Source organism: Pan troglodytes, chromosome 11 (genome assembly GCF_028858775.2).
Source record: "Pan troglodytes isolate AG18354 chromosome 11, NHGRI_mPanTro3-v2.0_pri, whole genome shotgun sequence".
Taxonomy (NCBI): Eukaryota; Metazoa; Chordata; class Mammalia; order Primates; family Hominidae; genus Pan; species Pan troglodytes.
In genome coordinates, this window is record NC_072409.2 from 94,994,972 (window position 1) to 95,012,727 (window position 17,756).

The 17,756-nt window shown below is 36.4% G+C and overlaps 1 protein-coding gene across 12 annotated transcripts in view; it reads right to left on the minus strand.

The window, feature by feature from the left end:
- Positions 1 to 17,756, minus strand: part of FOCAD (focadhesin) — a 313,151-nt gene that overhangs the window by 81,017 nt on the left and 214,378 nt on the right. For all 12 annotated transcript variants that reach the window (XM_009456376.5, XM_063787945.1, XM_063787943.1 and 9 more), the window contains 2 exons: positions 8,393 to 8,485; positions 2,673 to 2,761 (listed from right to left, as the gene is read on the minus strand). In XM_009456376.5, the coding sequence (XP_009454651.2) occupies positions 2,673 to 2,761; positions 8,393 to 8,485 (182 nt within the window). The remainder of the gene's footprint in view (positions 1 to 2,672; positions 2,762 to 8,392; positions 8,486 to 17,756) is intronic.

Genomic DNA, 17,756 nt, shown 5'->3' on the forward strand with positions numbered 1-17,756 from the left:
GATGACTCTCGTTATTTCCTTCCACTCTCTCTAGATCCTTCTAGAACCTGGCTTTTGTCTCAATAACTCTACCAAAAGAGCTCCTGTCATGACCACCAGTTATTTTCAAGAGACTGAATCTAATGCTCAATTGTCAGTCCCTATCTTCTGCAGCCTAACAACAGTATTTGACACAGTTGGTTGCTCCTTAGAATGCCTTCTTTCCTTGGCTTTTAAGATTTTACTCTCTTTTGGTTCTCTTTCTACATCACTGATAACTAATTTTTCGTCTGCTTTATTGGTTCCCTCTTCATCTTCCCCACCTTTAAATATAGAATCAGGGCTCAATCTTTTGAAATCTTCTCTTTCTTTACTCACTCCCTAAGTGACCTCATCCAGCATCATGATTTTAAATGCCATCAATATGCTGATGTTTCCTAAATTCACCTCTCTAGCCCTGAGCTCTCCCTGGAACTACAGACTAGTCAACAACCTGCTTGCTATCTCTAGTTGGAGGCTAATGAGGCATCTCAGGCCTAAGTCCAAAATCTGATTCCTACTCTACGCAGACCTGCTTTTCTCTAGTCTTCCTTGTCTCAAATGGAAATGCCATACTTTTGTTTAGAATTAAAATCTTGGAGTATCTTTGATTGATCCCTTTCTTTCACATCCTTCATTTCAATTATTAGCATTTATAACGTATGATATCTGCCTTAAAATAGATTCAAAATCAATTTACTTTTCCACACTAACATCCTAGTCTAAAACACTATTATCTCTTGCCTAAATTATTGCAACGGACTCCTAACCATGCCCCGCAGGGTAGATATTTTCAACATAACAGCTGGAGTGGTCCTTTTAAATCATGAGTCAGATTCTACGATTAAGATCTGCCAATGTTTCTCCATCTCACTCACAAAGTCCTCTTTGTGCTGACAAAGACTCTCCACCCTGCAATCTCCCGAACTTCTCTACTCTCATGTCCACTACTTCCATCCTTGCGCTCTCCATGCCACACAGGCTTTGCCAGGTACACTCCCAGGGCCTATGATGAATTCGCTGTTTCCTCTTCCTAGAATGCTCTTCTCCAGATATCAGCTTGGCTCACTCCACCACTTCCTTCAGGTCTCATTCAAATGTCATATTATTAAAGAGACCCTGAACACCGTACAGAAAATGGTAATGCCACCCCTCAACCTCCCTCAAGCCTCATTCACTCTCTGTTCCCTCTATCGTACTTTATTTTTCTTCCATGAATCAACTTCTATCATATTCCATTTGTTTATTTGTTTATTACAGGTTTCCATCTACTCAAGTATAAGCTTTGGAGGGACAAAGAAGGGGCTTTATTCACTGCTGTTCCTCTGTGCTTAGAACAGTGCCTGGCACATGACAGACACTCAATAAATACTTTTTGAAATAATAAATCAAGTGATGACTTTACTTAGATTTGGGATTGTGTTCCAATTAAGTGAGGATGAGGAAGAGCTCACTTCAAGGTAGCTTATTAGTTACTGCAGGTTTAACTATATCTTTTTTTTTTTTTTTTTGGAAAGACAGAGTTTTGCCATGTTGCCCAAGCTGGCCTTGAACTCCTGGGCTCAAATGATCCACCTGCCTTGGCCTCCCAAAGTGCTGGGATTCTAGGCATGAACCACCACATCCAGCCGAAATCATTCTTAAGAAACTTCTAGGGACCTAACTCCTTTATACTCATATATACACAGCCCATGAGTTTTCACTAGGAATATGTATTGATAGGTCTCTCTATATATTTTAAAGAACTTAGCGAATATACTACTTCACCAATTATCACTTTCAGATGATTAAATTTAAAATAGATGCAAAAGATAAGAGCAAATAGGATACAAAACCCTCTAATCCTAAATCCAATATCATAATGTTTTAAACTTCATTGCCATTTTTTGATAAATCTAGAAAATATGACTTAGAATACAATTAATCAAATACATACACACAGTTTCTCCTTTTCTACATGAGCCAACTGTCAGTAAATGAAAACCTATAATTAAATAATCTTCAGATAGATTTTTAGATTAAAGCAACCTGTGGTTGTAGGCAAAGGTATTTAGACTTTAGGCACTTTACTTACATTTAGGCTGGTGAAACACAAATCTGATAGAGTATTCTTCTCAACCCATGAAACAGTTTAAGTTGCTTTTATGAGCCAGCACTAATATATTTCTAGATGATATAGTGGGAATTCCCTGGGAAATGTCTGCCAAAGAAATTAAACCCATGACACGGTAAAGTTGCTCCTAATAATTATGTCTTGGGGAAGAGGGGAGCAGAGGAGGGGAGAAGTAATCCTTGACTACATGTGAGGTAGGAAAGCAATGAACAGAGTGGGAAAAAAAGAATTTTTCATTCAAAAGCATATAAAATAATCAGTTACAGGTGGAAAAGGGAAAAAGCAAACTGTTTCCACATTGTTTTAGAACGTGTGTGTGTGTGTTTTTGTGTGTGTGTGTGTGTGTGTGTATGTATAATTTATAAATAAAGCTCTCTATCTCCTATCTAGGGAATACACCTATCAGCTCTTCTGTCATTTCCCCTTCAGGCTCACATATAGAGGTTAAACCTGCTAATCTTAAAGCCTTTAAAGTAGTTACCTTTCCCCTCATAGCTCACTTCCCATGACAAATAATGGGCAGCTGAACATGAACACTTACCAGAGCCAGGCTGTGCTTTTTTTGTACTGCACCTCCTCAGGTTCTTCTTTTCCATGTTTTAACTGCAACTCCAGCTCTCCTAGTCTTCCCTGCAAAAATCACAGCATAAATCAGCATGTGAACTCGATGGCTGAAGTGATCTTAAAATTTCTTTGGAAAACACAGATATATCCTTTTCCATTTGGCCTTAAGTGTTCTGGATAAGATATTAGATTATGAAAGAGGATGTGTGAGGAGAAATCATCACATCAATGCTCAGGTATTTCTACATTCACCAAAGAGGTAACATCTTAGAGAAGTTGTATGTTTGGCAAATTTAATGCAGAGAATTTAATTTTGAGATACCTACTGCATCAAATTTGAATTTCAGAGACCCCATTTAAAAAATCTCCTACCTGCTAGTGATCTGCCTTTGTTAGCAACTGATAATTTTAGCTAACACCAAAATATACCAAGATTGGGGGCCATATACCAGTATTATAATAGAAAACTAGAAAACAAGCTAAAGTATGTAACACTTAAGATTCAGGTAAGATATAATATAAGTTATTCTCCAACAGCTCTACATTACACTTCTATTTCTTGAGTGAACTTATAAAAATAGGTACCATAATTCCCAAATTCTAGCATGTGAAAAAAAAATATTGCTAACATTGTTCCTTTAAGTCCAAGGCCTTTAAATATGTATTATCTTTTCCATTTTTTTACTCAGAATTATTTTAATCAGATGCTTCCCCCTCTACTCCATCACCAATTACATTATCTAAATTATCTATAATTAAAATACTGTTTGTTGATGGGCCCTAACTTGGACAAGAATTCAGCAGTGTAATGCCCAACCATTATCAGAAGTAGATGTGCCAGTTTACATATCACAAGCAGTAAACAAGAGTTCTGGTTACTTCATATTCTCACCAGCATTCGGAATTGTCAGGCTTTTAATTTTTACCATTTTGGTGGATATGAAATGGTCTTCACTATGGTTTTAATGTTATTTCATTGTTTACTAGTGAGATTGAGGATCTTTTCATATCTTCTTAACTGTCAGGATTTTTCTATTCTGTCCATTTCTCTACTAGCTGTCTTTTTCTTATTGATTTTAGAGTTCTAAGATACAGTGTATAGAAGAAAAGTATGTATCTCTCCATACTTAGAAAAGTGATACACATTGAAGAGTTAAGGACATGGGCTCAGAATGCCTCGGCCTAATGCCATTTACACCTACTGGCTGTGTAAATTTAGGCAAGTTACTTCACTTCTCTAAGCTTCAGTTTCCTCATTTGTAAAATGTGGCCAACAAATATCTTGTGGTATTAAAGCATCACATTAAATAGTGCCTGATAACAAATAATAGCTACCGTTATTAGATTTGTTGTCAATAACCAAAGATCTCTACCTCCCTCTTATTTTCTTACAAAACCATCTTTCATGAATTTATCTAAATATCTCCTGAAATAATTCATATTTTTATCTGTATAATCTCATGGAGTAAGAGGTCCCAAAAATGTAATATCCAGACTATAAAGTTATATGTCCTTGTACTTCTCAAAGTTGCTCACCCTGTGAGGTCAAGGACTATTTATCGATCTACAGAGTTTGTGTATTTAGCACAACTCCTGACTCACCATACCCTGGGGCTCACCAGTTCAGGCACTCTGAGATGTAATGGACACTGTATTCACATCCTTCATAGTTCATTTGCTTCAATCACATCAATCCTCATTCTCCATACTTTTTTCAAAGATAGAATTCTGACCCTTTCATTCTCCCCTTTGTTTCTTGGAAATTAGCAAGATATTAATACTGGCCTCCCAGGAGTCCAGGCAAAACAAAGTATAAAACGATTTTTATTGCCTGTCTCAGTTATGCTTCTTAAATTATGCCTCCTTACTCCTAAAACATTTCCTGTAATGCTTTTCCGAAAAAGGCAAGGAACAAGAAATTTTAAAAATCCGTTTAAAGATAAACAAAACACAAGAAAACCAGAATACATGCACCTTCTTAAGAAGGCCTACCGTTTTAATCTTCCCTGCAGTCACAAATCAGCATGACCATTCTATTGTGACTAAGTAGTTTTCATGTTTTTTCTTTCTCTGAGTCTCTGTTCTTTTCTATCCTCTTTTCTGGAATGTCTCCCTTATTAATCCCTGCCACCCAATCTATGTTGGGCTATTTACTCAGATCCATGGCGCCTTCCAATTCTTGACTTACTGGTAATAGAGAGATCCAGCAGCATTCAACTCAGTCATCTCTGCTTTCTGATTAACATTTTTGGGAAAACACTTACTGGGAGCAAAATGGCTAAAGTGATCACCTGAATTGAGATTTTTTTGGATTGCCTGTAGATTCCAATGATTAATCTAGCTATCCCCTCTGATTTTTAATCTTTAGCCTGTACCATAAGAACTTGCTGATTATAGTAAGCAATTTCACCTAGCTTCCTACACATTTAAAACAACACAAACATACACACACAAAAAAAGCAAACAAATTATAAATTGCCATAGAGTAACTTACTGGAAGCTGCAGTTCCTGATCTGGGCTCTGATTTCTGGTTATTTGGCAACTAGCTGGCCAATTCATGAAAAATGTCTACAGTCAATTTGCTTTCATACCTCTCTCCTGTTTGAGGTCATATTCACAATTCCAAAGAGCCCTTTTCAAAAAGGCTGGAGACCTTAACCTCCACAGCATCCCAGAAGGGTAACAAGATAAAGACTGCAGACGGCTCCTAACCAAAATGGCCTCTGTACTGTCAGTTGGCTTCTATCTGCATTTTTCATCTTAATGGGAAGAAATCTAAATACCTCTCCCCATGTCAACCACTTTGATATATTTATAGTTAAAAACCCCAAGTTCCTATGGAAAAATTAGGTAAGGCTTGAAGCAGACATTTAAGCAGAAGCTACAAGTAGTGTTCAGATCTCAGACTTACATCCTAATTAGCCTCCAGGAAGTAATGGAGAATGTACCTTTTAGTGCATTTCCTAGGCTTAATTGAATAAAGCATGGCTCCTCTAAATGATCCTCTAGTTTAATGCTAAAAAATACATCTAGCACCAGATGGAAGTAACTGTAATTCCTGTACAGAAAAAGTGTCTTCTAGGACCGAAATTCTTGATATAGACAAGGAGTCTGGCAGTTGCTCCAATTATTCTAAGATACCATAAACTCTATTTAAGTGTGTGGACTCATTTCAAAAACTTGTTTAAGCATAAATGCATCAGTGTACTCTCAAGTAATAGTGATAGCCTAAATCACACTGCTGTACTTTTAAATAATACTGCAAATCTTATTTTAATCCATCCTTTCACTTTCTCTTCTTTTGTCACCAATTCTCAATGGAACTGGACTTACTAGAAATCCAAAGTAAAGGGATTTTAAATGATAAATAAAGATACCAACCATCACCTTAATAGCAGAATAATTGACCTGCATTGCTAAAAATTATGAAAAATCTGCAGGTTTTTCATAGATCAAATAGATTTGCCCTTTAAAATATTAAACAAATTTGCATTATTCATTATAACAATTAATAACAGTGTTAGGGAAAATACATGTCACAGTGGAAAACGCTAAGGCTCTGGAGTCAGGTTAAGTTCCTGTATTTTCATTTAGTGCTTGTTGGGTTCCTGAGCTGTTTGCTTTGCTTTCCTAGCTAACCCTGCTTTCCCATCTATAATCCCATTATACGTGGGGTTAATAACATCTACTTCAAAGGGTTTCTGTATAGATTAATTGAAATAATATATGTTAAGTACTGGACACACACTAGTTACTCAACAAACCATAGCTCTTATTTAAAAATTCATGGCTTTTTTTAATCAATTGCAAGTCATCTGCAGAATTATACTATAACCCTATTCAATTTAGCCTTTCTTACACTAAGAGCTAAATAGAATTCTTAGTTCATTCTGCAGGAGGAGGAGCTCTTCATCCCTTTCTCCAGGTGCCCATAGCATTTGGAACATCCTTTATTAATGCATCAAAGATACTGTACTGGAATTGCTAGTGGGCATGTTAGCCTCTCCCAGTGGACTGGGAGCTCATTGTGAGGAAGGAGTGCCCTCAGTATCCCACACACTTAGCATGGGACCTCCCCAATAAAACATGTTACATAAATGTTTGGTGAAGAAAAAATTCAACATTGCTTGGGGAAAAATGAATGTGAGAAAAAGTACATACTCTGACTTGCAATCTTATGTTTCCTGACTAAAAACTGTAATTGGCTCTTAAAGAAATATAGAGACATGAGTCATTCATTCATTCACTCATGCATTTATCCAAAACATGCTGGGTGCCCAGATGCTGCTGAAGATAAAAATTGAGTAAGGAAACAATAAGCAAAAGAAAACGATGGTTCCAAAGGAACATCTTTAAAATGCAGATTACAGTACATTTAGGGGATCTTCTAAAACTGTTTGCTCTAAGTTTGGCTGGTAGACTATGTGGATTTAAATCACCTGGCAGCTTGTAAAACATGGAGATTCCTGGTCCCCTATTCACTTCTAATATATCAGAATCTCTGAAGATACATTAGTGTTTTACGAGTTCTAAGATCTGTAAGATGGGTTGTAAAGAGGTTTTCATTTGAGATTAGAACACCATTGCCCAGACAGTCATTCCTCTCACCCCATCCTATGCCCCACTCTCACCCCGCCCACCTCATTTTATAGGACAGCTGTTATCTCTAACCACAATACCTCACTTTTAAGCCTTCACGGAAATCTTACTCTGGGACATAAATTACTTCAGTAACATCGGATTTCTCCTATTATCCTTAATAATCAATTTTAAGCTACGAAAAACAATTAAGCTAGTTGTTTTCTTGTGTTGTTAACTGTATATTCCCCAACTGATTAAAATTATTTCTAATTTTAAAAATTCACAAACTATAACTTATAATATTATTGGATCAAATAAACTCAAATTGAGTATATCTCATTCATTTAGTGAGCACCTAGTATGTTTAGACACTTATGTCAGGGCCAGAGACAACAGAGCTGCTGTCCTTAGGAGTACAGAGACAACTGGAAGTCCTCGCCAAATAACTAACATGATAAGGGCTTCAAAAAGGAAAGCTCAGATACAAGAAGGGCACATAATCCAGTGGGGAGAGAAGTAAGGCACATAGTGCCTGACCAGATAAATTGACCTAGAGAACAAGTAGAAATTAGGTGGGTAAAGAACAAGTAGAAATTAGGTGGGTAAAGAGGGAGTGGCAGGGTCAGAGACAGAAAGAATAGTGTGTTTAAAAGCTAAGAGGTCAGGGAAGACATGCTGAGTTTAGGAAAACAAAGAAATTTAACAAGACTGAAACATAAAAATATGGGGGAAGGTTTAAGAGATCAGGCTGGAGATGTAAGCAAGTCCAGCGTGAGGAAGCACAGGTATAATGGAAGACAATGAGCTCAGTTTGGGATGCACTCAAGTCAGGTGCTGTGGGGCAGCCAAGTGAGGATGTCCAGAAGGCAGCAGGATGGAGGAGACTGGCACTCAAGAGGGAGTTCTGGATGGGACACATGGATTTGGGGGGCATTGATGTTTAAGTGCAGCAATGCTATATATATATGCCTCACATTCTTTTATGAGTAAAAATAACCATTACATTTTTGGTAGTGCTATTTTCCCAAGTGCTTTTATATTAAATACACATTTGCAGCAAAACATGAGATAAGGAGACATTTCGCCAAAGCAAACCTATCCTGTGGTTTCATTACCTGTAAAATGGCATGATAAGCTCGATTCATGTATGCAAGCCAGGCCTGCGGAAGAAAAATCGCACGGTGCCACTCTGAAAGCTGGATATGAACCTATGGGAAAAATGTACCACAACATATTAGGCTACACAGTATTTAAAAAGAATAAAATTAAAACTGTTTCATCAGTTCTTTCTTTTCCTTAAGTGGTTTAGATTCTGAAAACAAACCAAATCAGTCTAGGATCAGAACCACAAATAATATCTTTTGGATATTCCTAAGGAGAAGAGTTTAGAGTCTTGTGAAGACAAAATAAAGTAAGCCTAGAATTTTGTAAATTGAAGCAAATAAAATCCTACAATAATAACAAGTTAAAATGTACATGTAATACAAATCTATCCTCGAAAATTAGGGGGAAACTCTGTAAGGCCTCTCGCCAATGTCAGGAAACTAGACATTGTCTAAAAAACCCCCCTAGTAATTTTAAATAAAAATAAATATTGCTCATATCCTGGATTTCCAATATGACCATTCTGAAGTAATAAACTTGTATTGCCAACAGAAATATCATGTTGAATAGAAACCACAGTGGTAAGAGCAGGCAAATGAGTACTGCACACAGCAATTGTGCACACCACTAGATAAATGGCCTTTAATCAGTGTGGGTAAACAAGAGACAAATTATATATACCAACATGCAAACCCTGTTTCTCAATAGAGGCCCAGACAAAACATCTGGTTCTCATAGTCATTTCTGTTTCTACCTATTAGTACATGGCTATCTTGCAACAAATCTTCCCAAGGTCTGCTTCTGTTAAAGAAAGATCAATCAAGAAAAACAGTCACAGTGCATCACATTTCATGATTCCTGTAACACATCGAAAGTCAAACAGCTAAAACTTTAGTTTGTGTCCTACAGACCAAAAAGAGAGAGAGCGAGAGAGAAAACAAATTTGTATGTAATTACACCAGAATCATGATAACTAGTGTTTAAGGACATTTTATTGTATTATAAGAATTAATATTCTCAAGTGCCTTGTGATAGGGAAGATAAGAAGATAATAGCCTCTCTGAATATAGTTGGTTCCCATGGCCTCTAGTATGTTCTTTAATCCCAGTCTTAGTGAGGGCCTACTATATATAAGGTACTGTGGAAAGATGAGATTATCAATCAGTCTGTGTCTGCAGAGACTTTTCCACCTAGTGAGAGACCCAGAAATGGACACAAATAGGAAGAATCCATGGGAATAAAAAGAACAAAGAGATTAATTCTTACTGCTATCTATTACTTCTCATGGCATTGCTGTTTTTTTAAAAAAAAAAAAGAATCTCAAACAGTATAAAACAGATACTCAGCCATGAAATGAACTTAAAAATAATTATAAAGACAGGACTTTTCCTGAATAAGTACTACAAAGAGCAGGGTGAGGGCAGCCTTGTCAATAAGTCAACATAAATCCTTAAAGGAATGAGTCCTCCAGCTCTTGCTTCTTCTCCTGTTATCCAGGTGGCAAACTACAACCTAGGCTCTATTTCCAGCTGGCAAGGCATTAATCAGGTCTTGGCTCTGCTCTTTATTTCCAAAATGTGGGCAATTTTCTTCAACTTTTTTCCTATCACTTCTGTTCCCTTTTCATAAAATATATTAATTATCTTCGAGCCCTATTTTGACAGCTGGATTTAACAGAAACAATACTCAATCACCACAACCAAAATGTTTATCTCTCACTTTACAAGCTTAAAATATTTTTAAATTTTTGCCGAATAATCCATAGATATCATTGTACTACTGAGAATACCCTTAGCCTCAGCAAATTGGCAAAAAGACCAATTTGCAAGGAAGACAATGGTCTCACAAATGCTTTTTAAACTTGAGTTTAAAAAAGGAAAGGATTATGGAAAAAATGCAAATGAAAATGAGCAAATCAAATGTTTAGCCTCTAAACATGGAAACATTCATGCCAGGAAACCTATTTAAAAGGAGGTTATAAACTCAAGGTTAAAGCTAATCCTCTTCCTGCTGCTTCAACCACAGCTGAAGGTGGGTACAGGAGCACAGTAGAACGCTTCAGCCTAGAAGCCAGCCTGAACTCCCCACGTTTTATGGGATTATACCCTAGACTTAGTGTTCTATGGAGTCAGCTGTGCACAAATCTCTTTAAAAATGCACTTTCTTGCTTTTTCTCTTAATGAAGAGAGACTTTAGAGAAACAGCATGAAGAAAGTCATGCCCTTACATTCCCATTGTGTCACAAGCAAAAAGGACTTCCCTGACCATTTTTAACAAAAACACATTTTAGAATGCTATTTCAATTTAATATACTGTATAGTCAGCCACATTGCCTATATTTTAGGTTAACGTTGCTAGAGTGAAAAATAAATTCAATTAGCATTTATAAAGTATGACAATTATGTCCAATTTGCTATACTTGTGAGAAGCCTTTGAAAAAAATCCAATCAACAAAATAAGTTCAAATCATGAAGTTGCAACCTAGTTATTCAGCAGATGATAAAGTAGGGTTCTCAACCACTGTCTCACTCAGTTTTAATGAATGTGTGAAATTTTTTTCTATAACTACTCATACTCTTGCAATGACAGCTATCTGATGGAGCATTGAGATGAACAGTCCTATGGCTTAGGGAAGACTAACAGTCAAGTTTCAATGTGTAAGAGGCAGTGAATTATAATGAAATACTACACATGTGCCCAAAGAAGAGCCCACAATAGGAATATATACATGGGAGGGAAGAATGCTAATGAGGTGAGGGCAGGGATGCGAGAAGGTTACAGGGTTAAATAGGGTTGTTAGAGTAGATCTTGTAGAGAAGGTAAAGTATGGGCAAAAACTTGGAGGAGGTGAGGATGTAAAGACCAAAGTAAGTGCTAGTGGGAATAAAAAATGGTTCGGCTGGTATGGAAAACACTTAATGGTGGTTCCTCAGAAAGCTAAACATAGAAATACCATATGACTGAGCAATTCCACACCTAGGTAGATACCCAAAAGAATTGAAAACAGGTATTCAAACAAATCCATGTATATCGATGTTCATAGCAGCACTTTCACAATAGCCAAAAGGTAGAAACAATCCAAATGTCCATCAATGGAAAAACTAGAAGAATAAAATATGTAATATGCATATAATGAAATATTATTCAGTCACAAAAAGAATGAAATACTGATACACTATGGCTGAACCTTGAAAACATTATGCCAAAGTGAAAGAAGTCAGGCACAAATGGTCACGTGTTATATGATGTCACTTATATGAAATATCCAGAATAGGTAAAGCCATAGAGACAGAAAGTAGATTAGTAGCTGCCGGGGGAGAGGGGAAGGAAGACAGGAAGAAACGAGGAGGGAATAGAAAGTGGCTGTTTCATGGGTACATGAAAGGAGGAGATTGAAATGTTTTGGAACTAACATTTCCAAATAGAGGTGACAGTTGTACAACATTGTATATGTACTAAATGCCAGTGAATTGCACACTTTAAAATGGTTTGTTTTATGTTATGTGAATGACACCTCAATTTTAAAAAATGGTAACGCAAAGGTCCTGGGCAGGCATACAACTGACCTGTTTGAGAAAGAGAAAAGAGGTCAGTCTAACTACAATAGACAAAATGAGCAAAACAGAGAGTAGAAAGAGAAAAAGTTAGTGAATTAACGGGGACCCAGAGAATTCAGGGCCTTCTAGGGCACTGTTCAGGACTTGCTTTTATTCTTACTAAAGAGAGAACCATTATAAGCTTTTGAGAAAAAGAATTACATGATCTAATTTATATTGTAAAAGGACAATACTGACTGCTCTGTTGACAATAGACTGTAGGTAGCAAAGGTCAACACAAGAAAACCTACTCAGACGCGACATCAACAATCCAGGAAAGAGATAAAGGCAGCTCAGACAGAGCTTTATCAGTAACACAGTAGAATGATGATTTTCAAACATTTAACTATGTAATTTTTCTACCCTATCCCAAATTCAATATAAAGTAAAATGCCAATATATAAGACAAAAAACCGAAGTAAAATTTGTCTAGATGAAGTGAAGATGAGGCTAGGAGCCTGAAGTTCAGCCCTCTTGGTCATGTGAGATTGTTAGGAGATGGAGGTGGGGAAAGGGCCTGACTAGAAAGGAGCATGGGGAAATGTTTGAGGGTGGTAGAACCTTCTCATCTTGACCGTGGTGCTGGTTGGAGGAATGTGTGCACTTGCCAAAATTCATACAACTAGACAGTAAAATGTGAGAACTCTAGTGTATTCATATTATACCCAAATAAAAATAGAATTGAAAATACCTAGTTTAAAAAAATCACAAGTTTTAGAACATGTACTTCTCAAACTTTCACCTCTCACCATCTATTAGACTTTGCACACTTCTTTGTCATCATCATTCGAAACCCACTCTTCCTGTTATCTTTCCTGTTCCCATCAATATTATCTATCAGTGTTCCAGTTACCCAAGTTTGAAATTTCTGATTTATCTTGGGAATCTCCCTTGCCTTGAGACTCAATTCTTGAGTCTACTTCTGAAATATTTAATATATATGTCCCAACTTTTTCCTTTATTGGTTTAGTCCTATCTGATTCCTGCCTAGATTACTATGATCTAGTAACTGATCTCTTAACAGCTTAAAATCTTTCCTTGTCCTAACACATCCCCAATGGTGCTACCCTTACTGTTAATACATTAACCCAGAACTTTCCAAAACCTTTGATGGTTCATTAAAGAATAAAGCCCAAACTCTTTTGTATAATGTTCAAAGTCTTTTAGAATTACTTTAAGAAATAACTGCTGGCCAAGACCTTTAACCAATTTCTCCACCTGATGTCTTGCTCCTCTCTTTTATAAAACCTACATTCTGGCTGCATTGAATTATGAACCGATTCCCAAGCTTGTCTTATACTTCACAGGACCTTTGCACTCACTGCTTCCTCTTCCTTGAATGACCGATTTTCCTCTCATTTCTACTTACTGAAATAATTTTTCTCATCTCCATACTTCCAGTATATATGTGCCTCTCCCACAACACTCCACAGATTCTGTCTTTAGATCTTAATCTCATACAATCCTAAGGAGCAGAGGTCATGTTCTATTCATGCTGGAATCCCTCCCATGGTACCCATAACAGTGTCTTGCACATAAGTGTTCAATTAAGGACCTGCTGAGTTTAACAGAATTAAATATGTAGCATTCTCTTTAAGACAAATTCCTATCGTGTGAAAATCATACTATCATAAGCAAGTATTTGCAGAAAATTATGGTGTTCAAGTTGTGATCATTCTGGAAACACAAAATTTAAAACTTTTTTTAAATAGGCACAGAGTTGTTGAGAAGACAGTTTTGCAGATTTTACAAAAGCAAGTCTAAAATGTTCTAGCCAGGAAAGGTTTAATTCCAGATAAAAACATATTGAATGACACAGTAAAATTTTAAAGCAGATATTATAATTTTTATATATTGAAATTCTGTAAACTTTTAAATCTGTATGATGTAAGCTTTAATTAAGTATATTTGAAATACTATCACAACAGGAAATGTTCTGCTTAGAAACATAATTTGCAATTGTAGGGGAATGATGGGAAAGAAAATGAAAAGGTAATCATGTTTCCTCATACATGTTTTACTACAAGGGACTACATATCCATCTAGTTAGTTAATTTACAGTTCAGAATACTTTGTTCAAAAATTTGTTATTGCATTCCACCTCTTGAGTGATCTTAACAAATATGCTTATTCCATCTACAAGATAATACTCATTATAACAGCCCTTCATTAAATACTATAAATCAGGTAACAAACTTTGATGGCATTCTTTGATTGTCAAACTAGAATGGGATTGGAAGAGTAGCATGTAAAAATTGACAAGTAAACTAAGTATTTGCTGTTAATTTTAAAACCCCAATCTTACAAAGGCATTTTTCATGCTTGCCACATGTAAACGTTATTATCAAAATAAATGTATTTAACTTCAACTGCTACCCAGACACACATATGCATACTGAACCACTACATTTAGCTTTATGAGACACACACACACACACACACACACACACACACACACACACACACACATTGTTTCCACATTCCCAGAAAAAAAAACCATTTGCAACTGGTATTAGAGACCCCAAAAGCCACTCGATATCCTATTGTTTATATACAAGAAATAATGGGCTTCAGTATTCCATCAACAGTAATCTTGTTGGGGCAAAATAATTTTTTGTTAGACCTGTCCTCTGACAGATAGTGAGAAGAGAGAAGGGAGGACACTTTTTAAAGTAAAATGACACTCATCTCTTTCTAGGTGTTTTCTGGAAATTTAACATTCTCTCCCCAACCTTTTCTCCTTCCTTCCCTCTTTCCCTCCTTCTCTCCTACCTCTCCACTGTTTCCAATCAGGGTAACATTAGCTTGAAAGCTGACAATTCAGTCACATCTCAAGCAACCATTTATTCTGTTATTTAATAGAAGGGGAGAAACCCAGTTACCATAACAACTCACATCCACATGGTAATTATGGAGTATCTAAAATACAGTAAACCATACTTTTCACAGTATTTTCTAGGGGGAATGTGTAATAAGCACAGATACCACTTCTCCCCATTATTATTCACAATGTTCACCTAATTGTTTCATATTGCACAGATGCTAACATTATTCCTTGTACTTCATATCAAATATGTTTTTTAAAATAAAGATGACACTGAAAGAAAAAGGCAAATACACTTCTTATATTTTAAATGATTGGTTACAGCATATGTACTTTTCTAGGGAAAAAATTGAAAGGAGGCAGAAAAAAATTAATTTATTAGGTAAAAAGAATCAAATGATTATCACTTGAAAAAAAGAAGAAAGAATGTAGAACTAAAGATTTTATTTAGAACAGAGCTGCCAATAGGTCTGGATAAGTTTTCTCTGAAATAAAAATGAAAAGAGAGCTCATTACCTAATGCTGAGGCGGAAATATGGTTGGATAGCAGCAGCAGGAACAGGAAAATTTGCATGTGCCCAAGAAAGGAGAAAATAATGAATCCAGACTGCCATTCTCATCCAGGGAGAAATCAGCATCAGCCAATTTAGGTGAGAGTGTCATGTCAGAGTTAGAAATGCCAAGGATAACAAGACTGGCAGCAAATTTCAGGGAAGGAAACTGTCATTCACCTTCAGCTTCCTCTGCAACAGGAGTCAAGTAAACCTCAGGATGAGAAGTAGGTATACATAAGAACAAAAGAGGAACGCCACTTGAGCTTGGAGAAGCCCTAGCACATCTGAAATGACCACTGCATGTCCCCTGTACAGAGGAGCAGAGAGAGAGGCCACTTCAGTTTTGGAGAAGTCCAAACAAGACTGTCATTCTGCAGAACTGCTCCTGGTATGTCAGGCCAAACCCAAATCAAACTTGGGTCTATGATTCTTCTAAAAGTAACAGGGGAGAATTTCACTTTAAGAAAAGACCAAAAAAATCCAAAGTTTTTGAAAATAAGAGGATATAATACTTTCCAAGGAAATTTATCACAGATTACATTAAACAGCTAGCTCTCCACAGCATTGAAAATTACTTAGTTTAGCAACCATGTAGCTCAAGAAGTATCAACAATGAACACAAAACAAAATACATTTCAAAATATGGAAAGCGAAGGTTTCTAGTCCAGCCTGTAAGGAGCTTGGAAGTCACTACTCCATCTTAACAACAAGTAAAAAGCTGAACAAACTATAAAACCAACAACTGTTATGAGATCTGTAAAAGAAAATGAGGTCACAGAGCAAAGCGCTGCTCTCAAAGTTGGAGAGACAGACAGGCAGCTACAGAGAGAATCACAGCTTATCAAAGCAGAAACTCACAGACAGAAACCACCACAGTAACCAGGGCTGGGGCAGGAAAACCTGAATCATAGCTGATGAATGGCTGGAGGCTAAGAATGGACAAGTCTGAGAATTAAAAACCCTAGGTGCACCCAGTCATAGGGAGGGTCCCCACACCTTTATGAGTTTTAGCTCCAGAAGCTCAGTCAGTTCTCATAGTGAATATCAGAAAAAATCACCTTGTGATCACAGCAGGAAGAGGGGAAAAACACTTTGAAATATAACAGCATTCTATTCTTAACAAGGTCTGCCATCAGAAAAAAACTATTTAACAGAGCCTAACCTAATAGAGTTTTATCAGCACCTAACCAGCCTGGGGGAAAGCAATACCCATCTCCAAGATCCTCTAGCCTTCTAAGTGGGTGAAGGGAAACAGACAACTCTAGCCCATTCTAGCCATCCTATCCCACCTAAGGAATTAAAAAAGAGAAAAAAATCCAAATCCTGAGAAACACTTGTGAAAGTTCTAGGCTCACTATGAGATTGAGACCTAATTATAGGGTTATGGAATGACTCTACTCCCCCAACACCTTACCACTATATTACTAAAGACCTATTTACTTTATTTCCTTTTACCTAGTATGTTATGTCTGGTTATCAAAAGACAACTACAAGGAAGACTAAAAGGTAAAATACATAGCTTAAAGAGACAGAGCACATATCAGAACCAAGTAAGGATAAGCAGGGATGCTGGAATTAACAGACTGGGAATTTAAAATAACCATGACTAATGTGCTAAAGGCCATAAAAGATAATAAAGACAATATGCAAGAACAAATTAACAATGTAAGCAGAGAGATATAAAAACCAAAGATTCCCCTGCAAAAAATAAATGCTAGAGACGAAAAGCATGGTAACAGAAATGAAGAATGCTTTTAATGAGCTTATTAACAGACTGGACACAACTGAGGAGATAATCTCTGATCTTGAGGATATCTCAATGGAAACCTCTAAAACTAAAAAGTGAAGAGGAAAAAGAATAAAGCAAAGAAAACAGAATATCTAAGAACCGTGGGACAACTACAAAAGTTATAACATACACATAATAGGAATTCCAGACAAATAAGTGAGAAAAAAAAAAACAGAAGAAATGTTTGAAATCATCTTGAGATGTTCCCAAATTAATGTCAGACATCAAACCACAGTTATAGGAGGCTCAGACAACACTAAGTAGGATAAATGCCAAAAACCTATAGGTATTTGTATATTGTATTTAAACTACATAAAAGCAATAATTTTTTTAAATTCTGAAAAAAGCCAGAGGGAAAGATACCATACATATAGAGAAGCAAAGATAAGTGTTATATCCATCTTTCTACCAGAAAACATGCAAGCAAGAAGAGAAGAGAGTGAAATAAAGTGCTGAGAGAGGAAAATTACAACCTAGAATTCTGTACCCCACAAAATGATCCTTCAAAAATAAAGGAGAAATAAAGCCTTGCTCAGACAAGCAAAATTTGAGAAAATCTGTTACCCGTACATTTCCCTTGCAGGAAATGTTTAAAGTTTTTTTAGGGAGTAA